This window comes from Petromyzon marinus, chromosome 13, assembly GCF_048934315.1.
Source record: "Petromyzon marinus isolate PM22_M1 ecotype Great Lakes invasive population chromosome 13, UKy_Petmar_22M1.pri1.0, whole genome shotgun sequence".
In the NCBI taxonomy this organism is placed as follows: domain Eukaryota; kingdom Metazoa; phylum Chordata; class Hyperoartia; order Petromyzontiformes; family Petromyzontidae; genus Petromyzon; species Petromyzon marinus.
Window position 1 is genome coordinate 7,766,207 of NC_133679.1, and position 16,369 is coordinate 7,782,575.

General features: G+C 41.2%; 1 protein-coding gene across 5 annotated transcripts in view; it reads right to left on the reverse strand.

Moving 5' to 3' along the window:
* The window catches only part of AGTPBP1 (ATP/GTP binding carboxypeptidase 1), a 72,629-nt gene that overhangs the window by 36,033 nt on the left and 20,227 nt on the right, over positions 1-16,369 (reverse strand). For 4 of the 5 annotated variants that reach the window (XM_032953294.2, XM_032953293.2, XM_032953295.2 and 1 more), the window contains 13 exons: positions 13,415-13,482; positions 12,725-12,788; positions 11,862-12,008; positions 9,027-9,158; positions 8,751-8,844; positions 6,302-6,339; positions 5,434-5,642; positions 2,952-3,129; positions 2,717-2,808; positions 1,868-1,984; positions 745-1,472; positions 318-401; positions 113-196 (listed from right to left, as the gene is read on the reverse strand). In XM_032953294.2, the coding sequence (XP_032809185.1) occupies positions 113-196; positions 318-401; positions 745-1,472; positions 1,868-1,984; positions 2,717-2,808; positions 2,952-3,129; positions 5,434-5,642; positions 6,302-6,339; positions 8,751-8,844; positions 9,027-9,158; positions 11,862-12,008; positions 12,725-12,788; positions 13,415-13,482 (2,035 nt within the window). The remainder of the gene's footprint in view (positions 1-112; positions 197-317; positions 402-744; positions 1,473-1,867; positions 1,985-2,716; positions 2,809-2,951; positions 3,130-5,433; positions 5,643-6,301; positions 6,340-8,750; positions 8,845-9,026; positions 9,159-11,861; positions 12,009-12,724; positions 12,789-13,414; positions 13,483-16,369) is intronic. The other variant, XM_076066828.1, reaches the window with a different exon arrangement.

The window sequence follows — 16,369 nt, forward strand, 5'->3', positions numbered from 1 at the left end:
ATTAATGGACTCGTTCTCGGCTATCATAAACGTGTCCGGCTTCATTATAAACAGAGACATGTCCAACAACTGGTTATACGCTTTGCAGAATTACGAAAATTTTGACAATTACCTGCGAATATGAATGGCTTTTCGAAGATTTCCAGACTCAAATTCTGAGCAAAATTTCAGGCAATCTCCATCTTCTGAGACCAAGCTGAAATACATGTCAAAACAATACAGCAAGCGCTCGGCATTAAGCTCTACTTCCAACGGAGGCTTTTAAATATGTACACATAATGGCAAGCATTAAACAAATCCATGTTTCTGAGTATTACCTGGGCATATCAAGGTCATACACCACTCGATCTATAATATCACCAGGGCGAATCAATCGCTCAATGTCTTGAAATATCTTGGACCTTTAATTAAGAAGTTTCAGAAAAAATACATTTGAATGTTAATGACACAGTGTGACAATCGCAATCTGTAAATGGCACACTTCCAAATACATACCAATTAAAAAGGAAAAATGCGAATTTACATAATGTAAAGATAAATTACTTTTGCTATATCGCATAATAAAATTAATCAGATATCACTTGACTTTTATCGTCACTGCATTGTATAAAGATGATTTTTAAAAACAGCACAACAGGCATATTTTGGAATCATATATTTTATAAGTCTTGTGTTATGTGGTTGTGTTATCATTACTCCTGTGGGGGGTGCGAATTTCGCCATGACTCCGATTAAGTCAATTACCTCTGAACGCCATATTCTCTCTCCACCGATGGCTCCCTGTACAGAGGGGGTATATGCCCATAGTAGTCGGGAAAGGCCATTTTGCTGAACCCCGCCACAGATTTGGTATTTCTGGCTAGCAGCGAGTAGAGTTCGTTGTCGTGTGAAGGGTCCGGCTTGTCCCTGGACTCCTTACCACCCATCATCTTCTCCTTCAGATCCCGCTGGACAGACGCTGAGGTCGGGGCTCCGCCAGTACATTTTACATTTGCCTGGGCCTTCTTGGACGCAGCTAGCTTTTGACACCAGTTGGCACCCTCCAACCGTTTGGCTTCCTTCACGCTCAGCTCCGGCGTGTTCTTTTTCAAATCGCCGAACCTGCTTGCGTCTACGTGAATGCACACCTTTGCGTTCAAGCACCCGCAGATTAGCGACTGTTCTGACACCTCCAAGCACAAGCCTCTGAATCCGATGACGAAATCGCGAGAATCGGCACTGTGCCCACAACCCTGCGGATCTTTGAAGCTGTTGCCTTTTGCCATTTTCTGGGCTCCGGGTTCAGAACGAGGTTTCTGCGTTGAGTCGTCGCCATCAATGAGAGGTGATGCCACGCTGTTCTGAATGGGCAGCCCCTTACCTGTTGAGCTACTGCACTTGTCGTTGCTGCTTGCTGTTGGTATTACAATGGGGCTGGGCATGTTCTTTGCACTTTGGTGATTTATATTTTCATTTACTTTGGAAAATGTGTCCTATAGATGGGATGCAAAATGATGAGGAAATGAGTGCAATCAAAGCAAGTGAACATAAACAACACAATTTGATAAGGATACTCATCCTGAACTGTTACTCAAATGTACTTCAATGATAAAAAGATCACAGTGTGGAAACAATCATTAGTTTAACAATGTAAAAAAAATATACAAAAACATTTAAAAAAAGAATTTACAAAGATAATGTATTCCACAATTAAACTTCAGACAATTAAAAAAAATAGTTCTGGCTGCAGAGAAGCTCCAAAAACTGAACAAATTACTTGATGATACTGCATTGCCAGTGGTGCCTCATGTCATTTTCCTCTTAAGGCCACAGTGACATTGACGAATGTGTTGAGTTTTGTACAAACACTGAGGCACGTTGCACTCACCGAAAAACTGTCCAAGAGCTCTGGGAAAAACTGCTCGTACATTTTGAGTGCATCTTCTGAGCGATCAAGCGTAGGCTTCATCTTTAACTTGTCCAGATCGGTCTCAATGTCAGGATCCTGAATAACCAACAATGTTTTTGCATGACACTTTCGCATGCCTATGGACTGAGCAAACACAGTACGTCAAAATAATGTATTCCTTTTAAAATATATCTCAGCTGACTCATGTAATATATAATTTTCTTCCAGTACATGTTTCTATACAAAATGGTCACGTAAGCCATCGTTTAAACTTTTTGAGGCTAGGTGTGCCAGTCTTATTAAATTCACTCTATTGATATGCATATCCATATATATGAATAAATCTGCCTATGACCAAGTCACCTGGAAATACAATGGATCTTGTCATATCCCCGAAGTCAAGCAAGTTTGAGCCTGGTTACTGTTTTAATAAGTGACCACCATTCATAACCACCATTGACACAATGTGGGGAAACACTTATCCAGAATTGGGATTTAAATTTGGCTGTACATGTCCACACTGATATATGTGGTAATATACCGCCTAGACGAGATAAAGACCCAGCTTTCATGGGTACAGTGACCATCTACAGTTTATCACAAAATGTATGTAATGTGCAAACACAACTATTCAGTAGACAATCAGCACTGCAATCACACTGAATTACTGTCCAGCACAGGTAGAGGGGGGAATTAGGAAAACCAATTTTTTTTTTAAAGTTCCGCACAAAATTGTTAAAAGCTTATTATTTTAGAAAACAAATGTATCTCAGCAAATGCAGCCAAGGTTAAATAAATGTCATTCAAGTACTGCAGAGGTGCTTTCACCTTCTCTAAAAAGTCCTCTTCTTCTTCATTTTCATTCTCCTGCTCGGAATCTTGTTCAAGGTTATCATCACTTTCATCGGCCACGTCATCCACTGACAAAACAAGGCTTTCAATTAGGGAAGCGCGCAATCAGTCTAAACAAAGCCTCATCCGTCAAAAAGACGACGACCTTCAGTGTAAAGTGAGATATACAAAAGCAGATTGCTCGTGATATTAGTACTGAAAAGTTGGCTACCTCCGGGGGGTAAGTTGTAGAGCTGTGCCACTGGGCCCGTGGTGGGTATGACAGGCAGCGGGAAGTGGTGAACACTTCGGATGGTGGGTAGAGGCAAGCGGTTCTTGGGGCAGCACTTTCGCATGATCATGGTAGACAAGTTCACCAGCAGGTCCAGTCCTCGGCTGGTAAGGCACTCCTGCCAGGGGGTGCGCATTCGGCAACAATGAAACTTGTTGGCTAGCCATTTGACGCGTAACGTACCTTTGAGATGTGCGACAATGAGTTAACAGTACAGATGGTTATAGTGACACAAGCACTCAAATGCAGCAGAAAACTTTCATTTTTAGCAACTGGAAACCGTGCACATGCAGCTTATTGTGTGGATGGTGTTAACGTTCAAAATATGGATTATTTTCGACAGAACGGGTTTTAAAGCAAGTGAATATATGCAATCCTGCACAGCGGTTTTCAATAAAAGCTTACACAGTGTATACCTGTGCAAGAAGTTATCAGGTGGGGGGGGGGGGTGGGGAATTCCATGCCACCCAGGTCGCAAAATAAATAAAATTCCGCTACGCTTATTCAGTGACACCACGGCGGATTGCCCCATGATCCCACATTTATGATGCCCCTGCTCTTAGGTGATCAGTGTGGTGAGCGTGGAATATCCACTTATATATTTTTAGTTAGTGAAAATAAATATTTCAGATGCAACGTCCATACTTCTCAGCACTATTCTGGCTCTTGAATAAGCTTTCGTGATTTGATGCCATTGTCGCAAACACCTATTTGCCAGGATACAGTGAGGGAAAAAAGTATTTGATCCCCTGCTGATTTTGTATGTTTGCCCACTGACAAAGAAATGATCAGTCTATCATTTTAATGGTAGGTTTATTTGAACAGTGAGAGACAGAATAACAACAAAAAAATCCAGAAAAACGCATGTCAAAAATGTTATAAATTGATTTGCATTTTAATGAGGGAAATAAGTATTTGACCCCTCTGCAAAACATGACTTAGTACTTGGTGGCAAAACCCTTGTTGGCAATCACAGAGGTCAGACGTTTCTTGTAGTTGGCCACCAGGTTTGCACACATCTCAGGGGGGATTTTGTCCCATTCCTCGTTGCAGATCTTCTCCAAGTCATTAAGGTTTCGAGGCTGACGTTTGGCAACTCGAACCTTCAGCTCCCTCCACAGATTTTCTATGGGATTAAGGTCTGGAGACTGGCTAGGCCACTCCAGGACCTTAATGTGCTTCTTCTTGAGCCACTCCTTTGTTGCCTTGGCCGTGTGTTTTGGGTCATCGTCATGCTGGAATACCCATCCACGACCCATTTTCAATGCCCTGGCTGAGGGAAGGAGGTTCTCACCCAAGATTTGACGGTACATGGCCCCGTCCATCGTCCCTTTGATGCGGTGAAGTTGTCCTGTCCCCTTAGCAGAAAAACACCCCCAAAGCATAATGTTTCCACCTCTATCTTTGACGGAGGGGATGGTGTTCTTGGGGTCATAGGCAGCATTCCTCCTCCTCCAAACACGGCGAGTTGAGTTGATGCCAAAGAGCTCCATTTTGGTCTCATCTGACCACAACACTTTCACCCAGTTGTCCTCTGAATCATTCAGATGTTCATTGGCAAACTTCAGACGGGCATGTATATGTGCTTTCTTGAGCAGGGGGACCTTGCGGGCGCTGCAGGATTTCAGCCCTTCACGGCGTAGTGTGTTACCAATTGTTTTCTTGGTGACTATGGTCCCAGCTGTCTTGAGATCATCGACACGATCCTCCCGTGTAGTTCTGGGCTGATTCCTCACCGTTCTCGTGATCATTGCAACTCCACGAGGTGAGATCTTGCATGGAGCCCCAGGCCGAGGGAGATTGACAGTTCCTTTGTGTTTCTTCCATTTGCGACTAATCGCACCAACTGTTGTCACCTTCTCACCAAACTGCTTGGCAATGGTCTTGCAGCCCATTCCAGCCTTGTGTAGGTCTACAATCTTGTCCCTGACATCCTTGGAGAGCTCTTTGTTCTTGGCCATGGTGGAGAGTTTGGGATCTTGATTGATTGATTGCTTCTGTGGATAGGTGTCTTTTATACAGGTAACAAGCTGAGATTAGGAGCACTCCCTTTAAGAGTGTGCTCCTAATCTCAGCTCGTTACCTGTATAAAAGACACCTGGGAGCCAGAAATCTTTCTGATTGAGAGGGGGTCAAATACTTATTTCCCTCATTAAAATGCAAATCAATTTATAACATTTTTGACATGCGTTTTTCTGGATTTTTGTTGTTATTCTGTCTCTCACTGTTAAAATAAACCTACCATTAAAATTATAGACTCATCATTTCTTTGTCAGTGGGTAAATGTACAAAATCAGCAGGGGATCAAATATTTATTTCCCTCACTGTATATGATGTTGAAGTACAACACTTGCTTTTGCGATCTCTGTCGACATGTCTTGTTAATTTCAAAGCTGGCAACCATATATATGGGTGGGCCAACCTGTGAGGTGGTGTAGAAAATCTTCATGCCGTCGGCCTCCAGGAAGGCCCTTCGGCCGTGCTTGATGGCGGTGATCTGCTTGAGGCAGGTGAGCAAGCCACGACGTACAGGCACATGGCTGTGGCGAGCGTCATGACGGTGCCAGTCTTGGTACACGTTGAGCAGGAAGACAATGTTCCCCCGGTCTACCGCTCTTCTCGCATTCGTTTCTGCAGTGAATTTCACAAGCAATGTTGTTAATTTATCCAATTAAATGTGGATGCTTGTATGAGCTATAACGATTCTCAGCTTACACCCCTGTTGGTGATTTGGTGCATTGTTCAGATTCAGTGTCGAAATTATATTTTAAAAATCATTTTAGAAACAGTGTGTTGGATGTGGTAGGGTCTCAAAGCCATTGCATACAAGATATGCAAATTCACAAACAATGAATCTTACACATGCAATTCAATGCACGTATTGTGAGCTGAAGAATATGCATGTATTGATATAGTGCATTTTAACGTCTCTTGTTTAATCTTTAACTTGTCCATTCTGGAATTCACAAGTGTTTACATACTTATTTGTAGACTAACTTCCTGGATTCAATATTTCAACTAAAGGTTTACATAAAAACTATGTATTGAATATAAAATTAAGCACGCTTCCCATATTGACACTCACAACAGACCACTGAAGTTACACTATATATTTTATACTATGCTATTCTTTAAGCTTAAATGTAAATCGAGCAATTAACCTGTTTCTGATTATGAAAACATATACCAAGGAAAAACAGGCAGATTCCCTATACTCAATGCTAACTCCAGTAACCCTGAGAACCCACAACTTAATGTAATTGTTTAAATGCAGCCCATTTATCACTTACTTGATTTTAGTAATGTTGCAAGGGTATCCAAGGTGATCCTGTCAAGGTAAATGAAAGACAAATATAAGTTCCACAAATGTAAGGCTAGAAGGCCAAGGTAAGATTTATGGGAAATGCTTTATCTGCCAAAGGGTCAAATCCATTATATAACCAGCATTCTGCATCGTATTACAACACAGTTGCTAATGCTTGATACTCTCCACTACACAGTACACCCACAAATGAATACTCTACATCTGTGTGCTGCCAAATCCACCCTTCACTACATGGTTGTGTGGCATTTTAGTGTGGGGCATATTCGGTTGCAGTGGTGAGATGAGCTACAGTCCGCTTCTGTTCAAGGGACCCCTGATGTTTTATTTGACTACATGCAGCCGGTCGTACAGTGCCCTCTGCTGGGAAAACGTGAACAGCACAGTCCTATTCATCAGATCTCTCACAAGAGCTTGGGAGCCTGGATTGACGGCACGCTTGAAAGACAATGTTACTAGAGGTGGACGGGTGGTTCAGAAGTCAGCGCACTTTGGTGGCACTGCTGAGATCCTAGGTTCGCATCTCTTATTAAACCGGATCGTCAAGTTTAGCGAGTTTACGATCTCATCCGGGTCACCAATTACTATACACACAATTCGTTTCTGCACTTGCTAAAAAACGCTGAAAATGTAAAATATCAGCTTTACTATCATATAATGAAAATTACTCTCAGTGGCTCGGTGGGTGGGAAAGTTAAGTCCCTTATTGTATGGACCAGAGGTTTGTTGAAGTGATCTCAAAAGGTGGCACTGTGATATGTGATTATGACAAAAATGGCAATAGCACAATTGGACATAAAACATTTGAAAGACATTTTAAAATCAAAAGACGATGTGACTATTGCTGAAAGGTTTCTCCCCAGAGATATAGACAGAGAAGAGACGAACAGTTTAATAGTGGTGAATGATGTTTTAAGTGGAAGAGGCCATACCCTTTCAATCACAAGGTCGGCTGCTGCACACAGAAGTGTTACGCTTTGCAAACCTTTTTAACACTAGACAGGCATCCATTACACTGATGACATCATGCACATAAGCAAAGGTGGCAGTCGCCTGCTCTGCTTTAGGTTATTTCAGTACTCTGCTACTTCAATTACAGTGTGACTCGCACTGCAAAAAAAGTATTTATAACACTTGTGTTGTATTGTTATTTTAAATCATTTCAGTAAACGTATCTCACTTTAGCTAAAAAGTGAACCATACCACTTTCTTGGGATTGTTTTGGTTATATTTCATCTGGATATTTTTAAACCACATAATACATACCTCTAATTGTACTGAGAAATACCTGACATAAAATGTGATAACATATACACGCCACAAATGCTAATATTGTGTGGGACATTCCGTTGAAAAAATGCATTTTAATAACCGAATAGAAATATTTAATAAGATTAAATTGTGGGATGTATAAGCCAGTTAAGTTGAAACTTTAATGCCACACAACCAAAGCACAACCGCTACACGCTTGAGAGCTTGGCTTTGAAACTGCAATTATAGTTCTGATCCCCAAATGCAAAACTGGTCAGTGATGGGTGAAGTCTTTAAAATGCTCTCATTGTAAAACGTGTGGAAATATATTACAAACAAAACAGATCAAAGATGTCAAAGTACACGTGTGAGCATGCATTTCAACAGAGGCTGCAAAAGTGAACTGGAAGAAAGCTATATATTATATTCCATGCTAACAAGAACACAACAGTTGAACCGTCGGCTTTCGCGACTAATATCATCCATAAGAGGTTGTTTTGGGTTAGATCGCGTAAATATATAAATGTTTCGTTAAAAACATCCCCCCCCCCCACACTTTGGGCAAGAGCGAAGAAGCGTGGTCACCACATCTACGCCTTTATATAAGGAACGAAACAGGTGGATTACTCCACAAAACTGGCTGTCGCCTGAAGAAGCGAGTTGTAATTACTGGCGAAACGTCAAACTCAAATAAATTGTAAATGTTGTGCTGTACTAGTGACGAATTGGCATGTTCTGTTTACGTGACACCCCTTACTAGTTGGCTGTGTCGGGTGGTGGCGGGTTTTTAACGACACATTTATATATTTACGTGATCTAACCCAAAAAAACTCTATTATGGAAGAACACAACATCCAACATGTTGCAATGAATTACAGCACATTGCAGTTAAACCAATGTCAATATAAAAGGTCTTACATTCAGATTTGCTACATGCTAATAAAGCTCTGAAATACATTTTTCCATTGTGTGCATTAATAACCATAATTAGTGATGTATTATCATTTTTAACAATGTTAGAAAACGTGTTTCTTGAATGTATTTCATATTAAATGTGACTACACATACAAGGCTAATGATTGTGTTATTTAAAGCGATGGCTTTATGCAGTTCAAAGTGATTGCACAGTTGATTTGTGATGGTATTGGCATTGACTGCTTACTCACTTGATGAAAGTGCTTTGTCTTTTGCTGAATGGGCCGACGATTTTGAAAAGCAGTTCCACCGCACCATTTCTCCCAAGCGAGACAGCATTCACAACTGCATTGATGACAGCAGAAGGCCATGCGCATAAACCCCACCGCTGCAGAAAGTCTCCATTACCATGGAGGCAAAGCCAACTCATCAACCAGAGGCCCATTTACCGTAAATCGCTTTGCATGCAGTGCATTTTTTTGTTTAAAGATGAAAGAGATCAAATGTTGCCAAGTGCGGACGCTCACTGCTGGCGGAGTAGGCCTTGATGGTGTGCATGCAGGGCAGGAGCAGGCGTTGATTGTGCAGATTCTGTTTGACAAGCGTCAGCGTTACTGGCAACGCACCGCACAGTCTGGCTTTTGTTGCAAACTTAGCATCTGAAATCATAAAATAAATTACATGATTGATATAATATAACAAAAGTAGATATTTAATTTATTATCAAACATTATATTTCCACAGTAAAACGGGTTGACATATTCCCACAGTCTTTGGTTCTATTCGGTAAAGTCACGTAGGTAAAAAATAAAACAAAAATCACGACGTTTCGGCCACAACACAAGCGGCCTTCATCAGGTGAAGGGACCAGACTGTCCCGAGGACAGCGCTGGAGTGAACACAGCTAAGCTCAGACCGCGACCTTTAAGCTGTGTGAGAAGAATCAAGGTGCCTTGACAAAGGAATTAGCATAAAAAAATAGCATTTAATTGGCGGGCTTAGCATGATGAAAGGTGAACATGTGCAGGTCGGCGAGGGGGGGAGGTGTGAAAGGGAAGAAAAGGGAAGCACGAAAGTTTGGGGTACCACTACTTGAAAAAATATACTGTACCATTGAAAATTAGTTTAATGTTTGGTTCGATTTAGAACATCTTTCCAATGGTTGCTTAATTTGAAACCATCTTCTCGGTTGAAATTGTGTCTGTGTTTGTAAATCTGAATTGCCTCGTGAACAAATCTCTGATAAAAACCCGTGGGTTTGCAAAGAACCTTGGTATTGGAGAAAATTATATCGCGATCACCCACAGCATTGTAACAGTGATCAGCTACGGCAGAAGAATTCGTTCTGCCATGTTTCAAATCTGATTTGTGCTCGCGAATTTGGTCAGAGATATGTTGCTTCGTCTCCCCGATATAGCAGTCCCCGCAGGTACAACTCAATTTGTAAACACCGGGGTACTGTAAGTCAGGAATAACATCCTTTACTGACGGGATCAGATCAAGGATTTTGTGCACAGTGTTGAACCGGACCTTGATCTTGTGTTTGTTTAGAATTTTGGAAATCTTTTTAGTAACGCCTGCTATATATGGCAGTGTGATGGTTTTGACCGGAGTATCAAGTGGTTGTTTCTGTATGGAGGGAGAAACAGCTTGGCGGATGGTACGGTCAGAGTATCCATTCCTTTTGAGGGCCAGGTGTACATGTTTTAATTCACTGGTCAGGTGGTGTTGGTCCGAAATGCAATGAGCCCTATAGTATAAAGTTTTGATGAGATAATTATTTTGGGCTGGGTGGTGGTGGGAATCAGGTTTCAAGTAGGAACCTGTGTGGGTGGGTTTCCTGTAGACAGAATGCCCCAATGAGCCATCAGGTCTCCTCTCAAACAGAACATCTAAGAATGGTAGCTTGCCATCTTTCTCCACTTCCATGGTGAATTTGATGGCGGGATGTGTGGAATTGATGTGGTGTAGGAAAAGGTTCAGAGCTGGGAGGCCATGTGGCCAAATGACGAAAGTGTTATCCACATATCTCTTCCACAGGGAAGGTCTGAGGGTGGAAGTCTGAATGGCGTCCGATTCAAATTTTTCCATGAAAACATTGGCTATCACTGGTGACAAGGGGGAACCCGTGGGAGTACCCTCATTTTGCTTGTAGAAGGAACCATTCCAAGTAGGTGTTGATGAGGCAGTGCCTGACCAGTGTAGGTACCTCAGGGTTTAGTCCATGTTGTACCAAATTTTTAATTATTTCAATGGTATCAGGTACCCGGTCCTTGGTGAACAAGGAGACCACATCGAAGCTGACAAGGAAATCGTCAGGGGACAGTGCAACGTCTTTGACCATTGAAACCAATTGGGCTGAGTTAAGTACTGCTGAGGAGGTCTTGCCAGTGAAAGGTAGCAAGGTATCCGACAGAAAACGTGCTAGCTTATAGGTAGGGGAGTTGATCGTGGATACGATGGGTCGTAGTGGAGTGCCTTCTTTATGAATCTTTGGAAGACCATAGAATCTAGGGGGCCTTGCAGCAGAAGGTTTTAGGGAGGGACTTTTTTTTGTTGTTTTATTTTTTTGTTGTTTTATTTTTTACCTACGTGACTTTACCGAATAGAACCAAAGAGTATGGATCCTTGCAGTCATGAAAGCTTCAAATCTAGAATATTCCCACAGCAAAACAGGTTGACCAATAATTGTAGCGAGCGCTTACAAACTTGTGAATACAAAAGTACATAGACACTATATTTTATGATTCACTACATGTGCACCAATCAACTCCCATGCAATTCGATGAATTGTCACAAAAGCTCATGATTCAAAAATAAATAATTTTATTTTTCTAGTGGCTGCAGTTAGTCAAATTAACCAATTATGAATAACGTATATGACTCGAAAATAATCAATTCTCACACTCAATTCAATACATTTATCTTAATAAGAACGGATTTCAAAAGATGAATCAATGCATCATTACACTATTTACTTTTCTCACGCTGACTACATATTTTATGCATCGCAGTTTCTGAATTTGATAATCAATTTAGTAAGCAACACATGCTTCTGCCTACCACAAAGAGCCATAAAGACCCAAATGAAACGCAATTGAAAGGCTATGTTGAATGCTGAATACTGACAACTCTAATGCACGTGAATAGTGACTACTGAACGCCTTGAAGAAAGGTTAAATACATCATGATTAGAAAAAATTGCAATACATTCTGACGCACAACATTCTATGCATTCATCACGAGCACTGATTAATAAAAAAAAATGATAAATGCCAACAACGATTAAGGCATAGATTTGGACAAACAAGATGCCAGGCTGGCTGGATTCAAGACGGACCAGGTGAGAAAAGCTGCCCAACCTTTTGGTCCCACTTTGGCAAGCAGAGAGTGAGTGACCAGCATCAGCTCATCATTGGTGGGGCTATCCTTGGCAGCCCTCACCAGCGTCTGAAGTAGAATCTGAGAGCCACCCTTACACACCAGATTGCTCACACGACCTCCGCTGCCTGGACACACACAACAGCCCCCACCACACGCACAGGTGGACAAAACAATGCCGTTAAGCCATGTTATTTATAGTCTTCTTCATTTAAATGTCAGTAACAGCGAACAAGTCCTTGTGCATGTACAACCCTCTGGAAATCCACCGCTGGATGAGGTTGGGTCGTGGGGGTTACTTGACCATGCTTCCCCATGCTGGTCAACGCGGGTTGGCGAAAGTAGGGACAACAGCTGTGTATGCAGCAGCATATCAACATTGTAGTGCTCAATATAGCCCTCCACGGAGCTCCAACGTGGTAGCTTCCTGTTGTACATGGGGCCCATTCACACAAGTGCTATCCAGGCTCAAACTACGAATTCTACAATAGTTTGTGGTAAGGAACTTGCAAACGAGATTTAACTATACATTAGGTTGCTGTGATATTTCTGCGTGCTCAATTTTGAAGAACTTAAAGTAACTCATGTTTTTTAAATATAAACTGTGAGCATGAGCTTGTGAGTTGCCTCGTAAATGCTTTGTGACTTAAAGATAATTGCACATTTAACAATTATGGAGTGCTCTGAGCCAAATTACTCAAAGGCAAAAATTCACAGAGGGTAACACCATTGCATGCATAAGCAGCCTTACACAATTTATATGCATTGCATTACAAGCCAGATATGTTTTTGATAGCTTTGTCCCCATTATGTGTATGAAAGTCCAATAAATATGTAGCAATACCAGCTGAAAGCAACTCCAACAAGATATTCAAAATGTCCATTGTGACCTGGTGGTCCTTTGAATTCTGAAACAGAAAGATTTGTTTACAAAGTTAATAACCTAATAATAATGTACATTCTCAAACCAGTATCGTGATGGATGAAGACCTGCTCACACCTTTTGGTCATATGTTTATTTGACCATACTTCACCAAGCTGGGAGTGCGGGTCAAAGAAGGGGAGACCGAGGACCAGTTTGGATATTACTCGCCACTGATGTTTGCAAAGGCCAGTGATTGGAAGAGGGTTGTTGGGTTCATAGTATAGTGTGTTCACCACTGCCTCACCAGAATGAAGCAGTATTCAATTGGAATATACTTGACTAGATGAGTAATAGTTTCATAATTAAAACAAGCAATAAACAAAACTTAAAAATAAACCCAAATTTATTATCTACTTTATGTTCATTGAGCAGGGCTAGAAATATCAATTTCAAGTTCCACAGATAAACAAACACAAAAATACAGCCGTACACAGTATAAGTATACAGAATCGTATGTGTACATGTGCATCCATGCCCTCATTTGTAAAAAGAACAGAGCCTGCAGACATTCATTCAACATTTCACATGTCTGAATGACATTACACGAAATACTTTTGTGAGCAAAATACACCTGGGCACAATCCCAACACATTTTCTGAGAGCTCACACCTCCAAGGTTGTCAGCATTACATCCATTCCACTGGAGCCCTTGCCAGCCATTTCTTTTCGGGTTTTTTCTGCAGAGCAGAGAGGACCATAAGCACCAAATGATTAGCAGAAGCCTGCCAAAAGCGCAAAAGCAAATATGGCATTTATACAAATAGCCTAATTCATTGGATTGACAAAAACATGCTGCGTAATATTACATCAGCTGAAAAAAATATTTTTTCAGGAATCAATTTATTATGGAAAAGGCTAATATACAGTGAGGGAAAAAAGTATTTGATCCCCTGCTGATTTTGTACGTTTGCCCACTGACAAGGAAATGATCAGTCTATCATTTTAATGGTAGGTTTATTTAAACACTGAGAGACAGAATAACAACAAAATCCAGAAAAAACGCATGTAAAAAATGTTATAAATTGATTGGCATTTTAATGAGGGAAATAAGTATTTGACCCCATCTCAATCAGAAAGATTTCTGGCTCCCAGGTGTCTTTTATACAGGTAACGAGCTAAGATTAGGAGCACTCTCTTAAAGGGAGTGTTCATAATCTCAGCTTGTTACCTGTATAAAAGACACCTGTCCACAGAAGCAATCAATCAGATTCCAAACTCTCCACCATGGCCAAGACCAAAGAGCTCTCCAAGGATGTCAGGGACAAGATTGTAGACCTACACAAGGCTGGAATGGGCTACAAGACCATTGCCAAGCAGCTTGGTGAGAAGTTGACAACAGTTGGTGCCATTATTCGCAAATGGAAGAAACACAAAAAAAACTGTCAATCTCCCTTGGCCTGGGGCTCCATGCAAGATCTCACCTCGTGGAGTTGCAATGATCATGAGAACGGTGAGGAATCAGCCCAGAACTACACGGGAGGATTTTGTCAATGATTTCAAGGCAGCTGGGACCATAGTCACCAATAAAACAATTGGTAACACACTACGCCGTGAAGGACTGAAATTCTGAAGCGCCCGCAAGGTCCCCCTGCTCAAGAAAGCACGTATACATGCCCGTCTGAAGTTTGCCAATGAACATCTGAATGATTCAGAGGACAACTGGGTGAAAGTGTTGTGGTCAGATGAGACCAAAATGGAGCTCTTTGGCATCAACTCAACTCGCCGTGTTTGGAGGAGGAGGAATGCTGCCTATGACCCCAAGAACACCATCCCCACCGTCAAACATGGAGGTGGAAACATTATGCTTTGGGGGTGTTTTTCTGCTAAGGGGACAGGCAAACTTCATCGCATCAAAGGGACGATGGACGGGGCCATGTACCGTCGAATCTTGGGTGAGAACCTGCTTCCCTCAGCCAGGGCATTGAAAATGGGTCGTGGATGGGTATTCCAGCATGACAATGACCCAAAACACACGGCCAAGGCAACAAAGGAGTGGCTCAAGAAGAAGCACATTAAGGTCCTGGAGTGGCCTAGCCAGTCTCCTGACCTTAATCCCATGTAAAAATCTGTGGAGGGAGCTGAAGGTTCGAGTTGCCAAACGTCAGCCTCGAAACCTTAATGACTTGGAGAAGATCTGCAAAGACAAGTGGGACAAAATCCCTCCTGAGATGTGTGCAAACCTGGTGGCCAACTACAAAAAACGTCTGACCTCTGTGATTGCCAACAAGGGGTTTGCCACCAAGTACTAAGTCATGTTTTGCAGAGGGGTCAAACACTTATTTCCCTCATTAAAATGCAAATCAATTTATAACATTTTTGACATGCGTTTTTCTGGATTTTGTTGTTATTCTGTCTCTCACTGTTCAAATAAACCTACCATTAAAATTATAGACTGATAATTTCTTTGTCAGTGGGCAAACGTACAAAATCAGCAGGGGATCAAATACTTTTTAACCTCACTGTAGCTTATCAATAATAGCCATTTTCTTCCAAAAGTAAGTTTGGCACTGGAGTGTCACACTTGAGGAAGTCAAGTGTACCCTTCACAGCATTCAAATGGGCAACACTCCTGGACGACATGCAGTTAATGTGGACATCAACAACAAATAGGAACAATTGTTGGAGTTGTGTTAAAAAAATTTATGTAAAAATAGACTATTGATATAATGAAATGCCTCAATCATTATTCTATGCAATAAGGAACATAAAACTGAATTGAAGAACTATAGTCCATTCATCATCTCTATGCAAGTACAGTATACACATTATTGATGAATATCAATAGGCACGGAAGAATGAAATATGTCAAGGACAACCAACCATGGGAGCAAGCAGCGTTTAGGAAAGGTTTCTCTACGTTGTAGTCAGCCAAGCTCTCACAAATCAAGGACTAAATAAAAAATAATTAGAAGTGATGTAAACAATAGCAAAAATAAACAGCCATAATGAAATGACAAGAACAAAGTACTCAAATTATACTGAAAGGGGAGTCAGACAAAGTGACGTGTTCACCAAAATTATTCAGTGATATTAGAAGATTATTTCTGAAAATGAGATTGGACAAAGGTAAACTTATTCATAGAAAAAACATTAGCCATCTCTTATTTTAATAAGGACAAAAAAATCATCTCGAACAATCAGATATATGCAGTATGTTATAAGGACAAACCCGGAAAATAGCAGATTGTGTACATTTATATATTTATGACAGCTATTTAAGACTGATTGAGATCAAAGTGATGAGAATGGAGCACTTTTGGGAAGATACATTTTGATAATGTAACGCAACACACCCATGTGTCTAAAGAGGACAGTTTTTAATCAATGCATGTTAACTGCGATGATACATGAATCAGAAACATGAACACTGATGTTCAAAATTGTGCACAAAAGTGTGGAGAGATGCATGCTTAGGTTCACAGAGATAGAGAAGAACACATGGATTGGAGAACATACACAGGTTAAAGACATAACTTTAAGAAAAGTAAGCGGGCTTCGGTGGGACACTTTGCTCAGAAGGATGATGGCTGGTGGGCTATAATAACGAGCGTTGCAGGTCAAAGG